General features: G+C 38.3%; 1 protein-coding gene across 2 annotated transcripts in view; it reads left to right on the top strand.

Moving 5' to 3' along the window:
* SESN1 (sestrin 1) overlaps nucleotides 1-14,116 on the top strand; it is a 98,872-nt gene that overhangs the window by 74,920 nt on the left and 9,836 nt on the right. Inside the window, exons 1-5 of one of the 2 annotated variants that reach the window (XM_025444972.3) lie at nucleotides 2,122-2,268; nucleotides 9,310-9,375; nucleotides 10,149-10,349; nucleotides 11,013-11,195; nucleotides 13,116-13,358. In XM_025444972.3, coding sequence (XP_025300757.1) covers nucleotides 2,167-2,268; nucleotides 9,310-9,375; nucleotides 10,149-10,349; nucleotides 11,013-11,195; nucleotides 13,116-13,358 — 795 coding nt within the window. In that variant the 5' untranslated portion in view covers nucleotides 2,122-2,166. Of the gene's footprint in view, nucleotides 1-2,121; nucleotides 2,269-9,309; nucleotides 9,376-10,148; nucleotides 10,350-11,012; nucleotides 11,196-13,115; nucleotides 13,359-14,116 lie in introns of those variants that run through there. The other variant, XM_025444971.3, reaches the window with a different exon arrangement.

Here is a 14,116-nt window from a genome sequence, read left to right as displayed (position 1 = left end):
TCTCTGAAGAACTTAAGTCAGTCTTTATAGATACCATAAAAGATTCCTGACATTTAATGACTTGAGGGTCCTCAGTAAACCAGTGAATTAGAATGAGTTAAAATTATTTTTCTTTTTATGCAAGGCAGCATCAAAATAATTAAACTGAAATTTTCTAGGGGGGTGGGTGGGAGGAAGTAATCCTAATTGCAGTTTACTATACAATTTCAGTGTATGCTTCTTCAGTAAATATTTATGAAGCTCTAAGATCAAACCCTACTAAATATATATATAGTTTGCAGTTTGGCATTTAATTATTTTAAACCATTTTTGGGTTAGCTAAATGCAGGCATTTCCCTTGCCTCTCATTAAAAAAATAGAAAGTTAAGCATTTTCCATTTTGCCAGTGACATAATTTTAATGTCATAAACAAGGCTATGCCCTACTAGACAACTAACCCCACTGTTTTCTCCCTTCCAGAAGATAAAAATCACAGCTCAACTCTTACAGAAACGGAGCCATCATTTTCACATACTTCTTTCATTATCTAGCATTATGGCTCAGAACCTCATGTATCAAGTCCATTTGTGTTTCCAAGGTATTCATCTACAACCAGTTTATCTTGGAGGCTATTGCTGCAAATTGGATGATTTACTCCATTTATTTTTGCTACTTGTTTGTGACTGAGTGGGCATTTGATTACACTGTTTGCTTTTGTGGCTGTGCTCAAAGGGAGAGAGAGTGGAAGCCTCTGTAGCCTTTTCTTTTATGTTAATATTAACCAAAATTGCTTTTCTTGACCAGTAAAAAGCTTTTTGCATGCTTTAGCAATTTGTAAAAGCAGCCTATGAGAACATACAGCATTTATCTTATTTATCTGGAGAAGATAAAAAAAGTAACCATTTTAACCTGCTTTTAAAATGACATATTAAGAGCTATAAGAGCTACAATGTCTTCTCTGAGACATTGTAACCTCACTTCTAAGACTGAAACTTATTTGCACGGAGGAGTCCTGGTTCTCTGTCAGTTTTTATTGATACACTCTGCTTGTTTCCTTCTGTCAGAATGTTCTTTTTTCTTTTAACCTGAACACGTAAGCTTTTGAAAACACCAAGCATGCAAAAAAAGAGATCTTATTTAGTTGATTTTTAAAAGAAGTTAATGAGGCCATGTAAGGAAATAGGGTTAACACAGGACTTGAGAGATTCGCTCTCCGGGTCCAACAATAGCAGTTATTTATGCTCCTTTGTAACCTATATTTTCTCAAGTTCCTCATCAGATTTCATAGAGGAAATTCTTTCTTTAGAACCCAGGGCACTTATGAGAGACCATTAAAATTTTAAAGCCTTCGAATATACTCGAAAAGAAAAAGGAAATGCAGAGATTGGCCACCAAGGCATATTATCTGCATAGGAGAGTGACATTTATAGTTTCTACGTAGCTTGCCAAAACTAATTTCATATTGAATATAGGCCATAGTCCGGTACTTGTTCCAACATTCCGGGCCCATTCAGCAGTGTTTGGGCATTATGGGGCAGGACGAGGGGGATTTCAATAGTTTATGAAACGTAAAGCGAACTTGGGTCTCGCCGGCTGTGTCCGGGTCAGCACAGAGGCTGGATGCTCCTTGGCTCGAGGTACACGGACGTGAGCGGGTGCGAGGAGGGCAGGCTCCCGACTGCTGATGCTGGGGGCAGGGGCACGTCCGCCTGTGCCTGGCGCCGGGGCTCGCGCTGCGCCCTCCGGCCACGGTGCCCGCCGGCCGAGCTCGTTCGCGACGGGAGCCTTAGGTTCTGGGGGGGGCTCGGCCGCCCGCGGCGGCGGTTTTGCGCTAGGCTGGGGCCGCGGCCGAGGCCCCCCAGGGCCCGCCCTCCGTGGCCCCGCCCCCGGCTCCGCCCCGCCCCGGCTCCGCCCCGCCCCTCCAGGCCCGCCCTCCGCGCGGAGGGGGCGGGGCTCCGCGGCGCCGCGGGCCGCGATTGGCTCCTGCGGCCGCCGTGCGGGCGGAGTGACGGCGGGGGCGGGGCCGCGCGGCTTGTTTGTCCGGGCCCCGCCGCCGCCACGGTCCGCGTTGACGGAGGCGCTGCAGCCGGGAGCCCCGCGGGTCCGCGCTCGCCGCCGCCGCCTCCGCACCGCCCCGCACCGCCCCGCCGGGCCCTCCCGCTCGTCCGCAGCGGCCCTCGCGCCGACATGCGCCTGGCCGCCACCGCGAACGCGGCGTACACGGCCTCGCTGGCCGTCTCGGAGCTGCTGGGCTGCAAGCAGTGCGGCGGGGGCCGCGGCCAGGACGAGGTACCCGGGCTCGGGGCCGGCGGGCGGGCGGGCGGGCGGGCACCCGGCGGGGCGCGGGGGCTGCCCCGGCCTCGAAGCCGCCCCGCCTTGGCGCCCCGCGGCTGCGGAGGAGGAGGACGCTCCCGGGAGGGCGGCGGGGGCGGGGGCGGGGACGGGGTTCCCACGGCTGCACGGCGAGTCGGCCCCGAGCGGAAAACGCTGAGGCTGCAGAGGCGGCGGCCGGTGGTTCGCTGCACGGCTCGGAAGCGTCCGTGCCGCCGAGTTCTCTGCAAGTCTCCGCAAGCCGGGGCCGAACGGAGCTCCAGTCCGCCGGCGGAGCCGCCCGGGGATTCGCTCTTTCCCCTCAGTCCGTTTGCCTCCTACTTAAAAAAGGAAAAAAAAAAAAAAACTGTTTGCCTCCGTGGAGACGATGCTGCCTGGGGTGCGTGTGCCCCCAGCACCTGACGTCGGGGCGGCGCATCTCTGGTGCCTGAAGTAGCCTGGGGGGGGGGGGCTTCTAAGTGGTTGTAAATAGCGCCCCATTTGAAAGTCACTAATAAACCTAACAGCTAAAATTTGAGCCTTTTGACCCAAAGGGCGACCAAGGAGAAAGAAACTGTGATTAAAATCTGAGTTGAAACACCGCGTTGCCTTAGTTCAAGAAATCTAGATGGAAAGTAATTTTTCTGCAGCATTGCCCACTTAAATGACTCAGTTTTAGGATTTGTATTTTTTCGTAAATGGAGCTTACGTCGCGAGCATGCCGCCTACGTTCACGTAGCCTTAAATGAAGACACCTTGTCAGGAGGGATGTAGAACAGACTTTTCTAGATTTTAACATTTGTAGGTGGGTGATACGCGCTTGATTGTTTACAGATAATGCAGTAATTAATGTAACTGTTGCTTTGGAAAGTCCATCAAAGAAAGAAAAATGTGTGCAAGGGTAGAAATAGCATTCGTGGTTTCTGTTTGCAGGCCATAACCTGTCTTTTCTCATTTTGAGTAGAAGTGATCCCCAGTTATCCTGCTTCTGGTGGTATTTGTGGGCAGGATCCTGGTTCTTGCACAGATTTAGAATTTCTAAATATAGCCACGTAAACTGGAAGATAAAGAGATAGATACATTTCAGCTTGCACATTGATTATAGTGCCTATGGGACTGCGTTTAGGAAACTAGGAAGCATCTGTAGAGTTGAATTTTATTTTTAACACACCCAACATGTGGGAAAATAAGTTAGGAAGTAGTGCCTTATAGGAAAACATCACTTTACAAAACAATAACATGACTCTTCTCACATAGCAAGCTACCATGGTGCTTTAAAATGAAACACTTTTCAGGGATGGAACTCCCGACTAAAGTGTAGGATACACATATGGCTAAGTCAGCCTTACAAATCCAGTAATTTGAAGCCCGTGGGTTATTTTTTAGAATGTATTTCATAGAAGTCTGAATACTAGAAAAAGAGTCTTTGTAAGTTCCCCAAGTACAGTTAATGACAGATTTAAAAGAAGCACCAGTATATTTGTTAGAACAGGAATTTTTTAAAATAACACTTCTACACCTCTGTATTTCTCTTCAAAATGTTTTAATGTCGGGATCCCTGGGTGGCGCAGCGGTTTGGCGCCTGCCTTTGGCCCAGGGCGCGATCCTGGAGACCCGGGATCGAGTCCCGCGTCGGGCTCCCGGTGCATGGAGCCTGCTTCTCCCTCTGCCTGTGTCTCTGCCTCTCTCTCTCTCTCTCTGTGACTATCATAAATAAATAAAAATAAATAAAAAATTTAAAAAAAAAAGAATGTTTTAATGTCAGAAGGCTAGCACCCAGCTATAAGCAGTGATTCCCCTAAAGAAGGAAGAAGTGGAGTGGGAACTCTAACTTGTTACACAATTTATCATTGTCTTCTTGAAGTTTGTTTGAAAAAGCCGATACTGCTTTTGTAATTTTTTAAAAACAAAAATATCAGTATTGTGGTTATTTGCATTAAACATCTGGACAGTTTTTTAAAAGTGGCCCAAGTGTTGTGAGAAAGATCATTCAAATGGTCCAATTGTATTTACTTCTTAACTGGTTTTGCAAGTGGGTAGACACCGTAAGCCAAGAAATGCTTTTATTTTGCACTTGTGGCAAATCATTCATTCTTTCACCTAAGGTTATTGCTATAGATTCATAAATGTATCTTTAGTAAATTTGGAAATTATGATTAGAACGGTACTTTTAGTGTACAAACACTGATTCACACAGTGAAACATACAATATGTATATACTGCGGTACTGTCAACATTTGCTAAGAATTTTCATATTGTGAAAATGAGTGTGTTAGTATTATACACTAAGAAGAAATAGGTATTATGTCAGATTTGCAGCAGTGTTGTCATGGCAGAGGCTGTTGCTCTCTTTTTCAAAATGCTGATTAGGAGGATTGTTGAGAGGAGAGAGAACTGTTAGTTCCCATGTTAGTTTTTCCAGCCACACCTTCACCAAGAGCCTGTGAGGTTTGTGCTGTGATTAGCATCTACATCTGCTTTTTAAACAAGGCCATTTGCTGTTGGCAGTTCTGCCTCTTAGAATCTGGATTGGCCAAAATTTGTTCAAAGTCTGTAATTCATTTTCTTTAACAGCTACAGATAAGGCATGATTGAAGTTATGAAACACAGTTAGTTTGGCTTCTGATCACCCTATTGAAGACCTGCCGTACCTTTTTTAAATCAGTACCTGCTAGAAAATAGAGCAGTAACTAATTTGTCATGTTGACTAGGAAAAGAAGTGTTTCAAAAATGAATTTTTCAGAAAACTGAAACATTTAACCTTTTAGGAACCAAAAATACTGTTTCATGCTAACAGTGGTATCTAGAAGGACCTTTTAGGTATCAGAAACTCTTAAAAAGGCTCAAAAGAGTAAAAATTAAAAACACCAACTCTGGAACCAGATTTCCTAGATTCGGCCTCTCTCTCCACCACTCACTAACAGAACTAAGTACTTGATTTCAAATTATGTACTAATATTTTTAAATATCATATGTAATTATTTTATAGCTATGTTATATAAATATATATAATTGGATATATGTAAATATAAATTATAAAATCTCTTTCCTGCCTGAATCTAGACTAGGATAAATTGGAATGGAGTCTTAGAGTTCATCAAGTCATATTCTTGTATCCTTCTCATGTACCTGGTCTATTACGTAAGAAAGAGAACAAGGGACATCTTTTTGAGTCTAGCCTTCAAGTCTAGGAGAGTAAATTGATGTGAGTTTAGAGCAGCACTAACTATATTTTCCATTATATCAGTCTTGATCAACTCTTTTTGAGAAAGACGTGGTGATTTTTTTTTTTTTTTTAAGAAAATCAGTGTCTCCCTTCCCCCACCCCCAGTCTGTCTTTTACTTCCTCTCCTTTTCCTTCCTACCATTTCCCTTGCTCCTTTTTAGGAATAGCACAAACCTGTCACAACCTCTTCAGCTTAGTAGGAAATTAACCTTGGTAGTCTAAGTATGAGCTGGGTAAAACTTTATCTGGAACTAGCCTTAAGGAAAATAATGAAATTAGAATCTCAAATGACAGAGACTTTTTTCCATTCCTTTCTTCAGTTTTTCTACTTACTGTCTCCAGCTTTCTTGCCAGACTTATACCTCATCAACAAATGAATATGACCTTAGCACTAAGAGGCTCTTGGCATAATGGTCTACTATAATTCATTCCCAAGAATGTTTGCTTTTGATTAACATCCTTCTTTGAAACACATAGTTTTTCATTCTAAAGGAATATATTTTTAAAGGAATTGGGAAGGAAGGTTTTGCCCATTGAAAGCAAGGAATAGGGAGACAGTGACAACCATTATAATCACTAAATTTGGCTGTAGGGGTGGACTTTACAGACTTGACAATTACATAGGACCATTGGGAAAGACCCTTGGCTATACCTATAGGAAGATACTCCATTTTTGAAACACTGATAGTTTCTTGGAATTCTAAAGCTATTGTTTTATGATAGCTCAAATATATTTGAGCTCAATATATATTTGGTATAGAAACAAAACCAAATAATATAATTCGGCCTTTTTGTTTTGAAGCCCATGTGCTATCAGTCTTGTTACTAAAAATATGTATATGCCATCCATATGTTGCTAATGTAAATGTAAAATCCTAGAAATGGAATTGCTAATGTTTTCCTTCTCCTTACAGGTAGTAACATAATACATACATACATATTAGGCACTTTGCTCCCTACACACACACACACACAGTGTGTGTATATATGTTTTAATGTAGATATAATTAATTAATATAGATATAATCAATATAATAATATGACTGATATATTAATAACATAGTTAATATATTAATTATAATAATACATAATAATTAATATAGGTATATGTTTATATAGAGATATATGCACTTATATCTACCTATATATATTTGTATCTGTCTTGGAGATATTTTAAAGCCAACTCATGTAGAATTGCTTCATTCTTTGTAAGGACTGCATGCTATTCCAGTCTATGGTCATACTATATTGAAATAGTCCTGTTGATGAGCACTTAGATTGTTTTATATCTTATACTGTTAGAAACAATGTTGCAGTGATTGTCTTTTTACATATGACATTTCTGTGTACAGGTTAACATTGTTGTTGACTCAAAAGATTTCTGACTTTTTAATTTCAATCATTATTACAAAATGCCCTCTCTGTGGGTTGTAGTTTATACTTACATATTTTTTGATCGAATTTCCTCACAATTCAGTACACTCACATCAGAAACATAAAAGTAATGAATGACTACTTCACAACCTCTCTTCAGCACAGCCTGTTAATAAACTTTTGATCTTAAGCAATCTTTTGGGTGAGAAATAGTATCTCTGTGTAGTTAACTTGAAGGTTTATTGTGAGGGTGATAATTTTTCAGCCATTTGTATTTCGTTTTTTTTAACTGTCCATGTCCTTTGTTCATTTTTCTATCAACTTGTTGGGGGTTTTCTTTCTTATTTGTAGGAATCTTATGTATTCAAGAAATTTAACCCTTTTGATGGAGGAGTTGCAAATGTATTTCTCAGTTTTCTGTTTGCTTTTGACTTTTTATATGTTTATTTTTCCCATGTGAAAGTATTTTTATGTCATCACATTTATCAGTCTCCTGGTGTGTAACGTCTGGGTTTTTATGGCACTCTTAGGCCTAACTTCATTCCATGAGTGTTTTCTTCTAACACTAATGTTTTTTTGTTTTTGTTTTTACATTTACCTCTGATTTGTTGTGGAGTCAAGTATGATTTATGGTTCCAACTTCACTTTTTTCTGAGTGGCAGTTTAGATTTTCTAGTTGTATCAAGATTATTTATTGAATAATCTTTTTCTCCTCCATTTGAAATACTACCTTTTTATGTACTAAAGCGTCAAGAATAGTAGTGTCTCTTAGGTATAAAATGAATAATAAAACCTTAAAATGGGTGTTTTCCTAAAATCCATTTAATTTAAATAAGATAGTGAAGAAATGAGAAGGAATAAATACTGATTTTAACCTTAATGTTTTGCCCAGTATATCTTGTTTGAAATCTATGTAATTGGATCAGAAATTCAGCAGTTAGAAAGGCTGATAGAGTCATTGTTTTATATAAATGGCTGCATTTGTGCCAAGATGATGTATTGAATAGCAGGAATGTGGAGTTTTTTCTTGCAATTTTTTAATAGGCTGTTAAAATCAAGACACACACACGGCCAGTGAACTGAGTGCCTTCTCTAATGAAGGGTATAGAGTATTGCTATGTACAGTAAAAGTGTGGAATAAGACATTACTAACTTCCAATACAAGACTGTTTGAATTATATTTCATAGATTTAGTTGGCAATGATAGCATACCTTGAATCCAAGTCTTAAATTCTCCCAATAAAGATTTTCTTCAGTTTTGTCCTGCTGGCTTAATTTTAAAAAACCCATTCTGCTTAAAAGGTTTTCATTCACTTGGACCAGATTTTTTGAATTGCTGACACCTATTCATCTCTGTCTACCTTCTCCCCCTCTTATTTGCTTTAAAAGGATCATCTTGTTGGACTTTTGGAAGCAGTGTAGGGTAGAAATAAGATTTGTATGTAATTGTATAAGCAAGAGTTAATATTTAGATATGTAAACTCTAGGAATTTGTTTTGTTTTTTTTAAGAAACCAGATTGATAAGAAATGAACCTTAAAGAACAAAAGGTTGTATTAATTTAGTTTTGTTTCTGTAGGCACTCTGTATTGGGGGAAAAGATGGACCCCTACCACTTGATTATCAGTTTTTGTTAACCATGCTATGCTGTCACATAAAATAAAGGATTTTAGTAGATTCCAAGTACAGGATTCTAGATTCACTATGTCAAAGGGCAGAAAACCTTTATTTTTTAATTAGTTGAGTTTCTCTAAAATATAAGCAAAGTTGATACCATTATAGTATGTAAAAAATTTAAAGCAAACTCAAAAAATTACTTTCTCTAAGATTGTTTTACTCTGCCACAGTTTAGAAAAACATGCCCTGTTTTTCCCTTTTGTGTATTTAACTACTTTTTATTTTTCATATTATTTCTTCTCTTATTGTGAAATGTTATTATAGATCTAATAATAATTACACTCTTTTTCAGTTTAAGACATCTATGTAAAAGTTAGTGCTTTCTCATTTCCTGACAAGATACACAGGGATTGATGTTTTGGTTTGTTGAGTTTTGGATGTACAAACACATTTGTCTTATTTTGTATCACTGACAATCCACAGGGTTGGTTGCTATGTGCTGAACTTTCTGTTCTAGACTTTCTGCCAAGTACTTTATGCAAAACTCTGGTTTTAGTGAAACAGGTTTTATTGTTTTTAGTTAGAGTCTTGTTATAAGCTGTTGTCAGCTATGCGATGCAAACAGAGGAATTGGTGTGTGTGTGTGTGTGTGTGTGTGTGTGTGTGTATATATATGGCATTGAAAACAAGCCACCAAAACAAGCCTGTCTCTGTTCAACTGGTTGTTTTTCCCTCCTATTCCTGTAGCCTCAGTTCATGTTGTTTACAGCTGGAGGCTTAAGATGGTGTAATTTTCTTTTCTAGGAACTTGGAATTAGAATTCCTCGACCACTAGGACACGGACCAAGCAGATTCATACCAGAAAAGGAGGTATGTTGTTTGTGAAAGTACATAGTGAACCATATGCTTTTAAGGAAAAGCTTTCATGACCCACATCTTGGCATCTGAACAACTGTTGGACAACAACATGTTTTACACAGAGTTGATCACAGTTAATTATCATGCTCTGGCAGTGAATCTGTGGGATTAGAAAGCTGTTATAGTCATGTTGATTTCTAGTATTTCATGGTGCTTTTCTAACACCCATATTTAAAATCAAGGAAAGGCCAGACTTGTTTTTGATCAGTGAAACACCATCTCCTTTATATTTAGATGTTTAGGTGTATGCCCATAAGCTGAGTTACTTGGTCTTGGCCATCTCCACAGGCTGGTATCAAGGCAAGATTGGATCTTTAATTCTAAATATGTGAAGGCTCCTATGCTTTGTTTTTAAAGATTGTTTGCCGTTAATTTTGGTTCTCTATAAATAAGTGAGAGTAGATGGTAAAAGGAAAGGGGAAAAGCTTTAGTGTCTGCAAATTTGATAATCTAAATCTGCTGCTTTATTTGGATTCTGGCCAAGTCTGCAAGCAGCCTATCTAGATGGCCTTTAATGTTCAGGCTTTTTTATTTATCTCCTCCTACATAATATGTGACTGTTTATTCTTCTGTCTTGCTACCAGTTGAGTTAAATTTTCAGAATTATAACCTCTCTCTCAACTCACATTTAACCTGCTTCTAGATGACACTTAAAATAGGTATGCACTGCATTCTAACACCAATTTACAATTTATGTAACCATGGTTTTCCTCTCTTTTATACAGATTCTCCAAGTGGGGAGTGAAGACGCACAGATGCACTCCTTATTTGCAGATTCTTTTGCTGCTTTGGGTCGTTTGGATAACATTACATTAGTGATGGTTTTTCACCCACAATATCTAGAAAGTTTTCTAAAAACTCAACACTATCTACTGCAAATGGATGGGCCATTACCCTTACATTTTCGGCACTACATCGGAATTATGGTTTGTAAACATTAAGTGAAAAATTCTTTCTGCCTCCTTTATTAATGTTTTTAACAGATGGTTAATGCTTTAAACACAGGGATAAATACTTCTATTCTGACTTCTAATTGGATTCCTGTTAGGTAGGATATGGTTTTCCTCTTTCTAAATAAGTATACTTTCAAGTGTAACAGTAAAAAAAAAAAAAGTATATACTATTCAGAACCATTTTCCATTAAATGAGAATAAAGAAGAATACAAGATCTATTCCATTATTACAAGTAGTTCACATTGACATAAGTGGTGCTATTCGTTTTTTATTTGTAAATTATACTCCATTATTTTATGGTTGGCACTTTAATTGAAGTTTGTTTTAATCTGAGGATCTGCAAGTTGTTTGTTTTTTTTTGTTTTATTTTTTGTTTTTTGTTTTTTTTTTTTGCAAGTTGTTATATAAACACAATTTCTAAGGCTCAGATACTTTTATCAGATATTTCGTTTGTTCTTGGGATTTTTATGAGGTACTTTCTGTGGTATATGTAATTTTTTAATGTTTATGTAAAACCGCATTTCTGTAATTTATGGAAAACTTATAAACAATCTAATCAAAAACTTGCTCTTTTGCACATTATAAAGGAAGATTTTAATATATATAGTTAGATTGATCTTCTGTTTTCTCTTAAGGCTGCAGCAAGACATCAGTGTTCCTACTTAGTGAACCTCCATGTAAATGATTTCCTTCATGTTGGTGGGGACCCCAAGTGGCTTAATGGTTTAGAGAATGCTCCTCAAAAACTACAAAATTTAGGAGAACTTAACAAAGTGTTAGCCCATAGGCCTTGGCTTATTACCAAAGAACATATTGAGGTAAGTAGATGTGATGTATCTAGGGTGTTACTTAAAAAATGATTTTTTAAAAATACTTTATTTTTTAGAGCAATTTTAGATTTACAGAAAATGGCACAGAAAGTACAGAGTTTTGTACTACCCCCTTGAACTTCCCCCTAGTCTTTCTTGTTAATATCTAGGATCGTTAATTAGTACATTTGCTGTAATTAAAGAATCCATATTGATATGTTACTATTGGGATCCCTGGGTGGCGCAGCGGTTTGGCGCCTGCCTTTGGCCCAGGGCGCGATCCTGGAGACCCGGGATTGAATCCCACGTCAGGCTCCCGGTGCATGGAGCCTGCTTCTCCTTCTGCCTGTGTCTCTGCCTCTCTCTCTCTCTCTCTCTCTCTCTCTCTCTCTCTCTCTGTGACTATCATAAATAAATAAAAAAATTAAAAAAAAAGATATGTTACTATTAACTAAAATTTGTAGTCTACATTAGGGTGCACTCTTTGTGTTGTATAGTTCTATGGATTTTGACAAACGCATGTCACCTGTCCACCTTTACGCTATCATACAGAATAGTTTCACTGCTCTAAGAATCCTCGTTCTCCTCCTATTCATCTCTCTCTCCTTCCCCCTCATCTTTTGAGTGTCTATAGTTTTGCCTCTTCCAGAATGTTACATAGTTGGAATCATACAGTGTATAGCCCTTTCAGATTAGCTTCTTTTACTTATCAGTATGCATTTAAGATTCTTCTGTGCATTTCCCAGGTTTGATTGTTCATTTCTTTATTACTAAGTAATACAATGTATGGAGGTACCACAGTTTGTTTGAAAGCCCTTTGGTTACTTATAGTTTTGAGTAATTATGAATAAAGCTGCCATAAATATTCACGTGCAGGTTTGGGGGTTTTTTGGTGGACACAAATTTTCAACTCAAGTAAACAATTAGGAGTGTGATTGTTGGATTGCATGGTAAACCTATGTTTAGCTTTGTAAGAAACTGAAACAGTCTTCCAAAGTGGCTGTACCAGTTTGCATTCCCACCAGCATTGGATGAGCATTTCTATTTCTCCACATCCTTACCAGCATTTGATGTATCAGTGTTTGGGATTTTAGCCATTCTGATAGGTGTGAAGTGGCATCTTGTGTGCCTTTTTAAAATCCCATTGAAACTGTTTTCTTCTGGTTCTGTTTATTAATAGAATAAAGGTAGAGACATTCTCTAAAAGTATCTACCATGCAGTAGAAGTTCTTAAAAATACGACATATTTTGCGGTTTATCTTTCTAGTTCTTAGAACATTTTAGATATTATTACATAATTGAAGCATCTTTGTTAGGATATGATTTGAATAGGATTAATGTATATATTGTGTGGTGATACAAAATTACATAAGATTATAAAACAAGTAGTGAAGCAGAAGGGATACAGATTTGTTAAGACTTTACCTTGAGGATAATTTTTAAAATAAATATAATTTGATGATTTAGGAATATTCAGAGTAAAGTTGTTCAGACTACTGTCTAATATTATTTGAGTAAGCTTGATAATAGAGAAAAATAGAAGCATATTTTATACAGTACCTTCCACCTGAAATGCATTTGGACTGAGACTTTGAACTAACAACAATTAATGCATTCATAATGCAGCGTCTGAAATATGGTAACTGCCTTTAAGCAAAATGCACTCTATTGCATTTTTAAATCAGGATTTCAGAAAATCAAAATAATGAAAATCTAATTATCAGGTTATGTTAAGCTCTATTTGTAAATACATAATTCATAAAAAATGATTTTAGCAAATTCTGGTTCTCCATGTCTTAAATTATAATTTTACCATAGGTTTTATATAGTGACTAATTCTATTTTAAATAGATTAAATACCAAGATGAACTATTCGCTTTTACCAGCACCATAACCCAATATATAAATATGTTCTCTTTTTTTCTTAAGGGACTTTTAAAAGCTGAAGAGCACAGCTGGTCCCTTGCAGAACTGGTACATGCAGTAGTTCTCCTCACACACTATCATTCTCTTGCTTCATTCACATTTGGCTGTGGAATCAGTCCAGAAATTCATTGTGATGGTGGCCATACCTTCAGACCTCCTTCGGTTAGTAACTACTGCATCTGTGACATTACAAATGGCAATCACAGTATGGATGAAATGCAGGTCAACTCAGCAGGAAATGTTTCGGTAAGTACGTATTATCTGTTAGGATCATCATAAGACTAATCACAGTAATTGCCATTTTATTATTTTTTCGTGTGATTTCTTAGAAAACCCATCCTTTTAAGTCCATAGAGATATTAGGCCCCTTTCTCTGTTCATTCAGCAAGTATTTATTGACTGCCTCTAAATGCCTAGCACTAGTTTAGTGCCAAGGGCTATATATAAGACCCTCTAGGAGGTTACACTTGAGTAATTTAGGATCTGGAGTCACCAGCATGTGCCCCATCAGAGCCAGCTAGTATTGAATGGGTGCTGCAATGAGATTAGGGGAGGCTGAGACCATGCAACTTGGTGGTCCAGACTCCCTGATGCTGATCACATTCTTTTCCTTCCTTTTGCATAAAAGAAATCAGCCCTTACCTGGAAATTTCTTTTAAAATTCTTTTTCATCTTTAACTCGGCACAAATTCATTAAAAGTGAATGTAAATTTATTAAAATGTTTTCACTTCTATTCCTTCTCTTCTCTGACTTTTTTATTTTCAAAATTTTGTAATTCCTTTAAAATAAATTAGAACAGGTTGAATTTGGGCAGCCCTGGTGACTTAGCGGTTTAGCGCCGCCTTCAGCCCAGGGTGTGACCCCAGGCTGGGGTCCAGGGATCAAGTCTCACATGGGGCTCCCTGCATGGAGCCTGCTTCTCCCTTTGCCTGTGTCTCTGCCTCTGTGTGTGTGTCTCATGAATAAATAAATAAAATGTTAAAAAAAAAAAAAGTTGAATTTT

This window comes from Canis lupus, chromosome 12 (assembly GCF_003254725.2).
Source record: "Canis lupus dingo isolate Sandy chromosome 12, ASM325472v2, whole genome shotgun sequence".
Taxonomy (NCBI): Eukaryota; Metazoa; Chordata; class Mammalia; order Carnivora; family Canidae; genus Canis; species Canis lupus.
The sequence above is the reverse complement of the archived record's forward strand: the minus strand, read 5'-3'. Positions and strand labels throughout refer to the sequence as shown.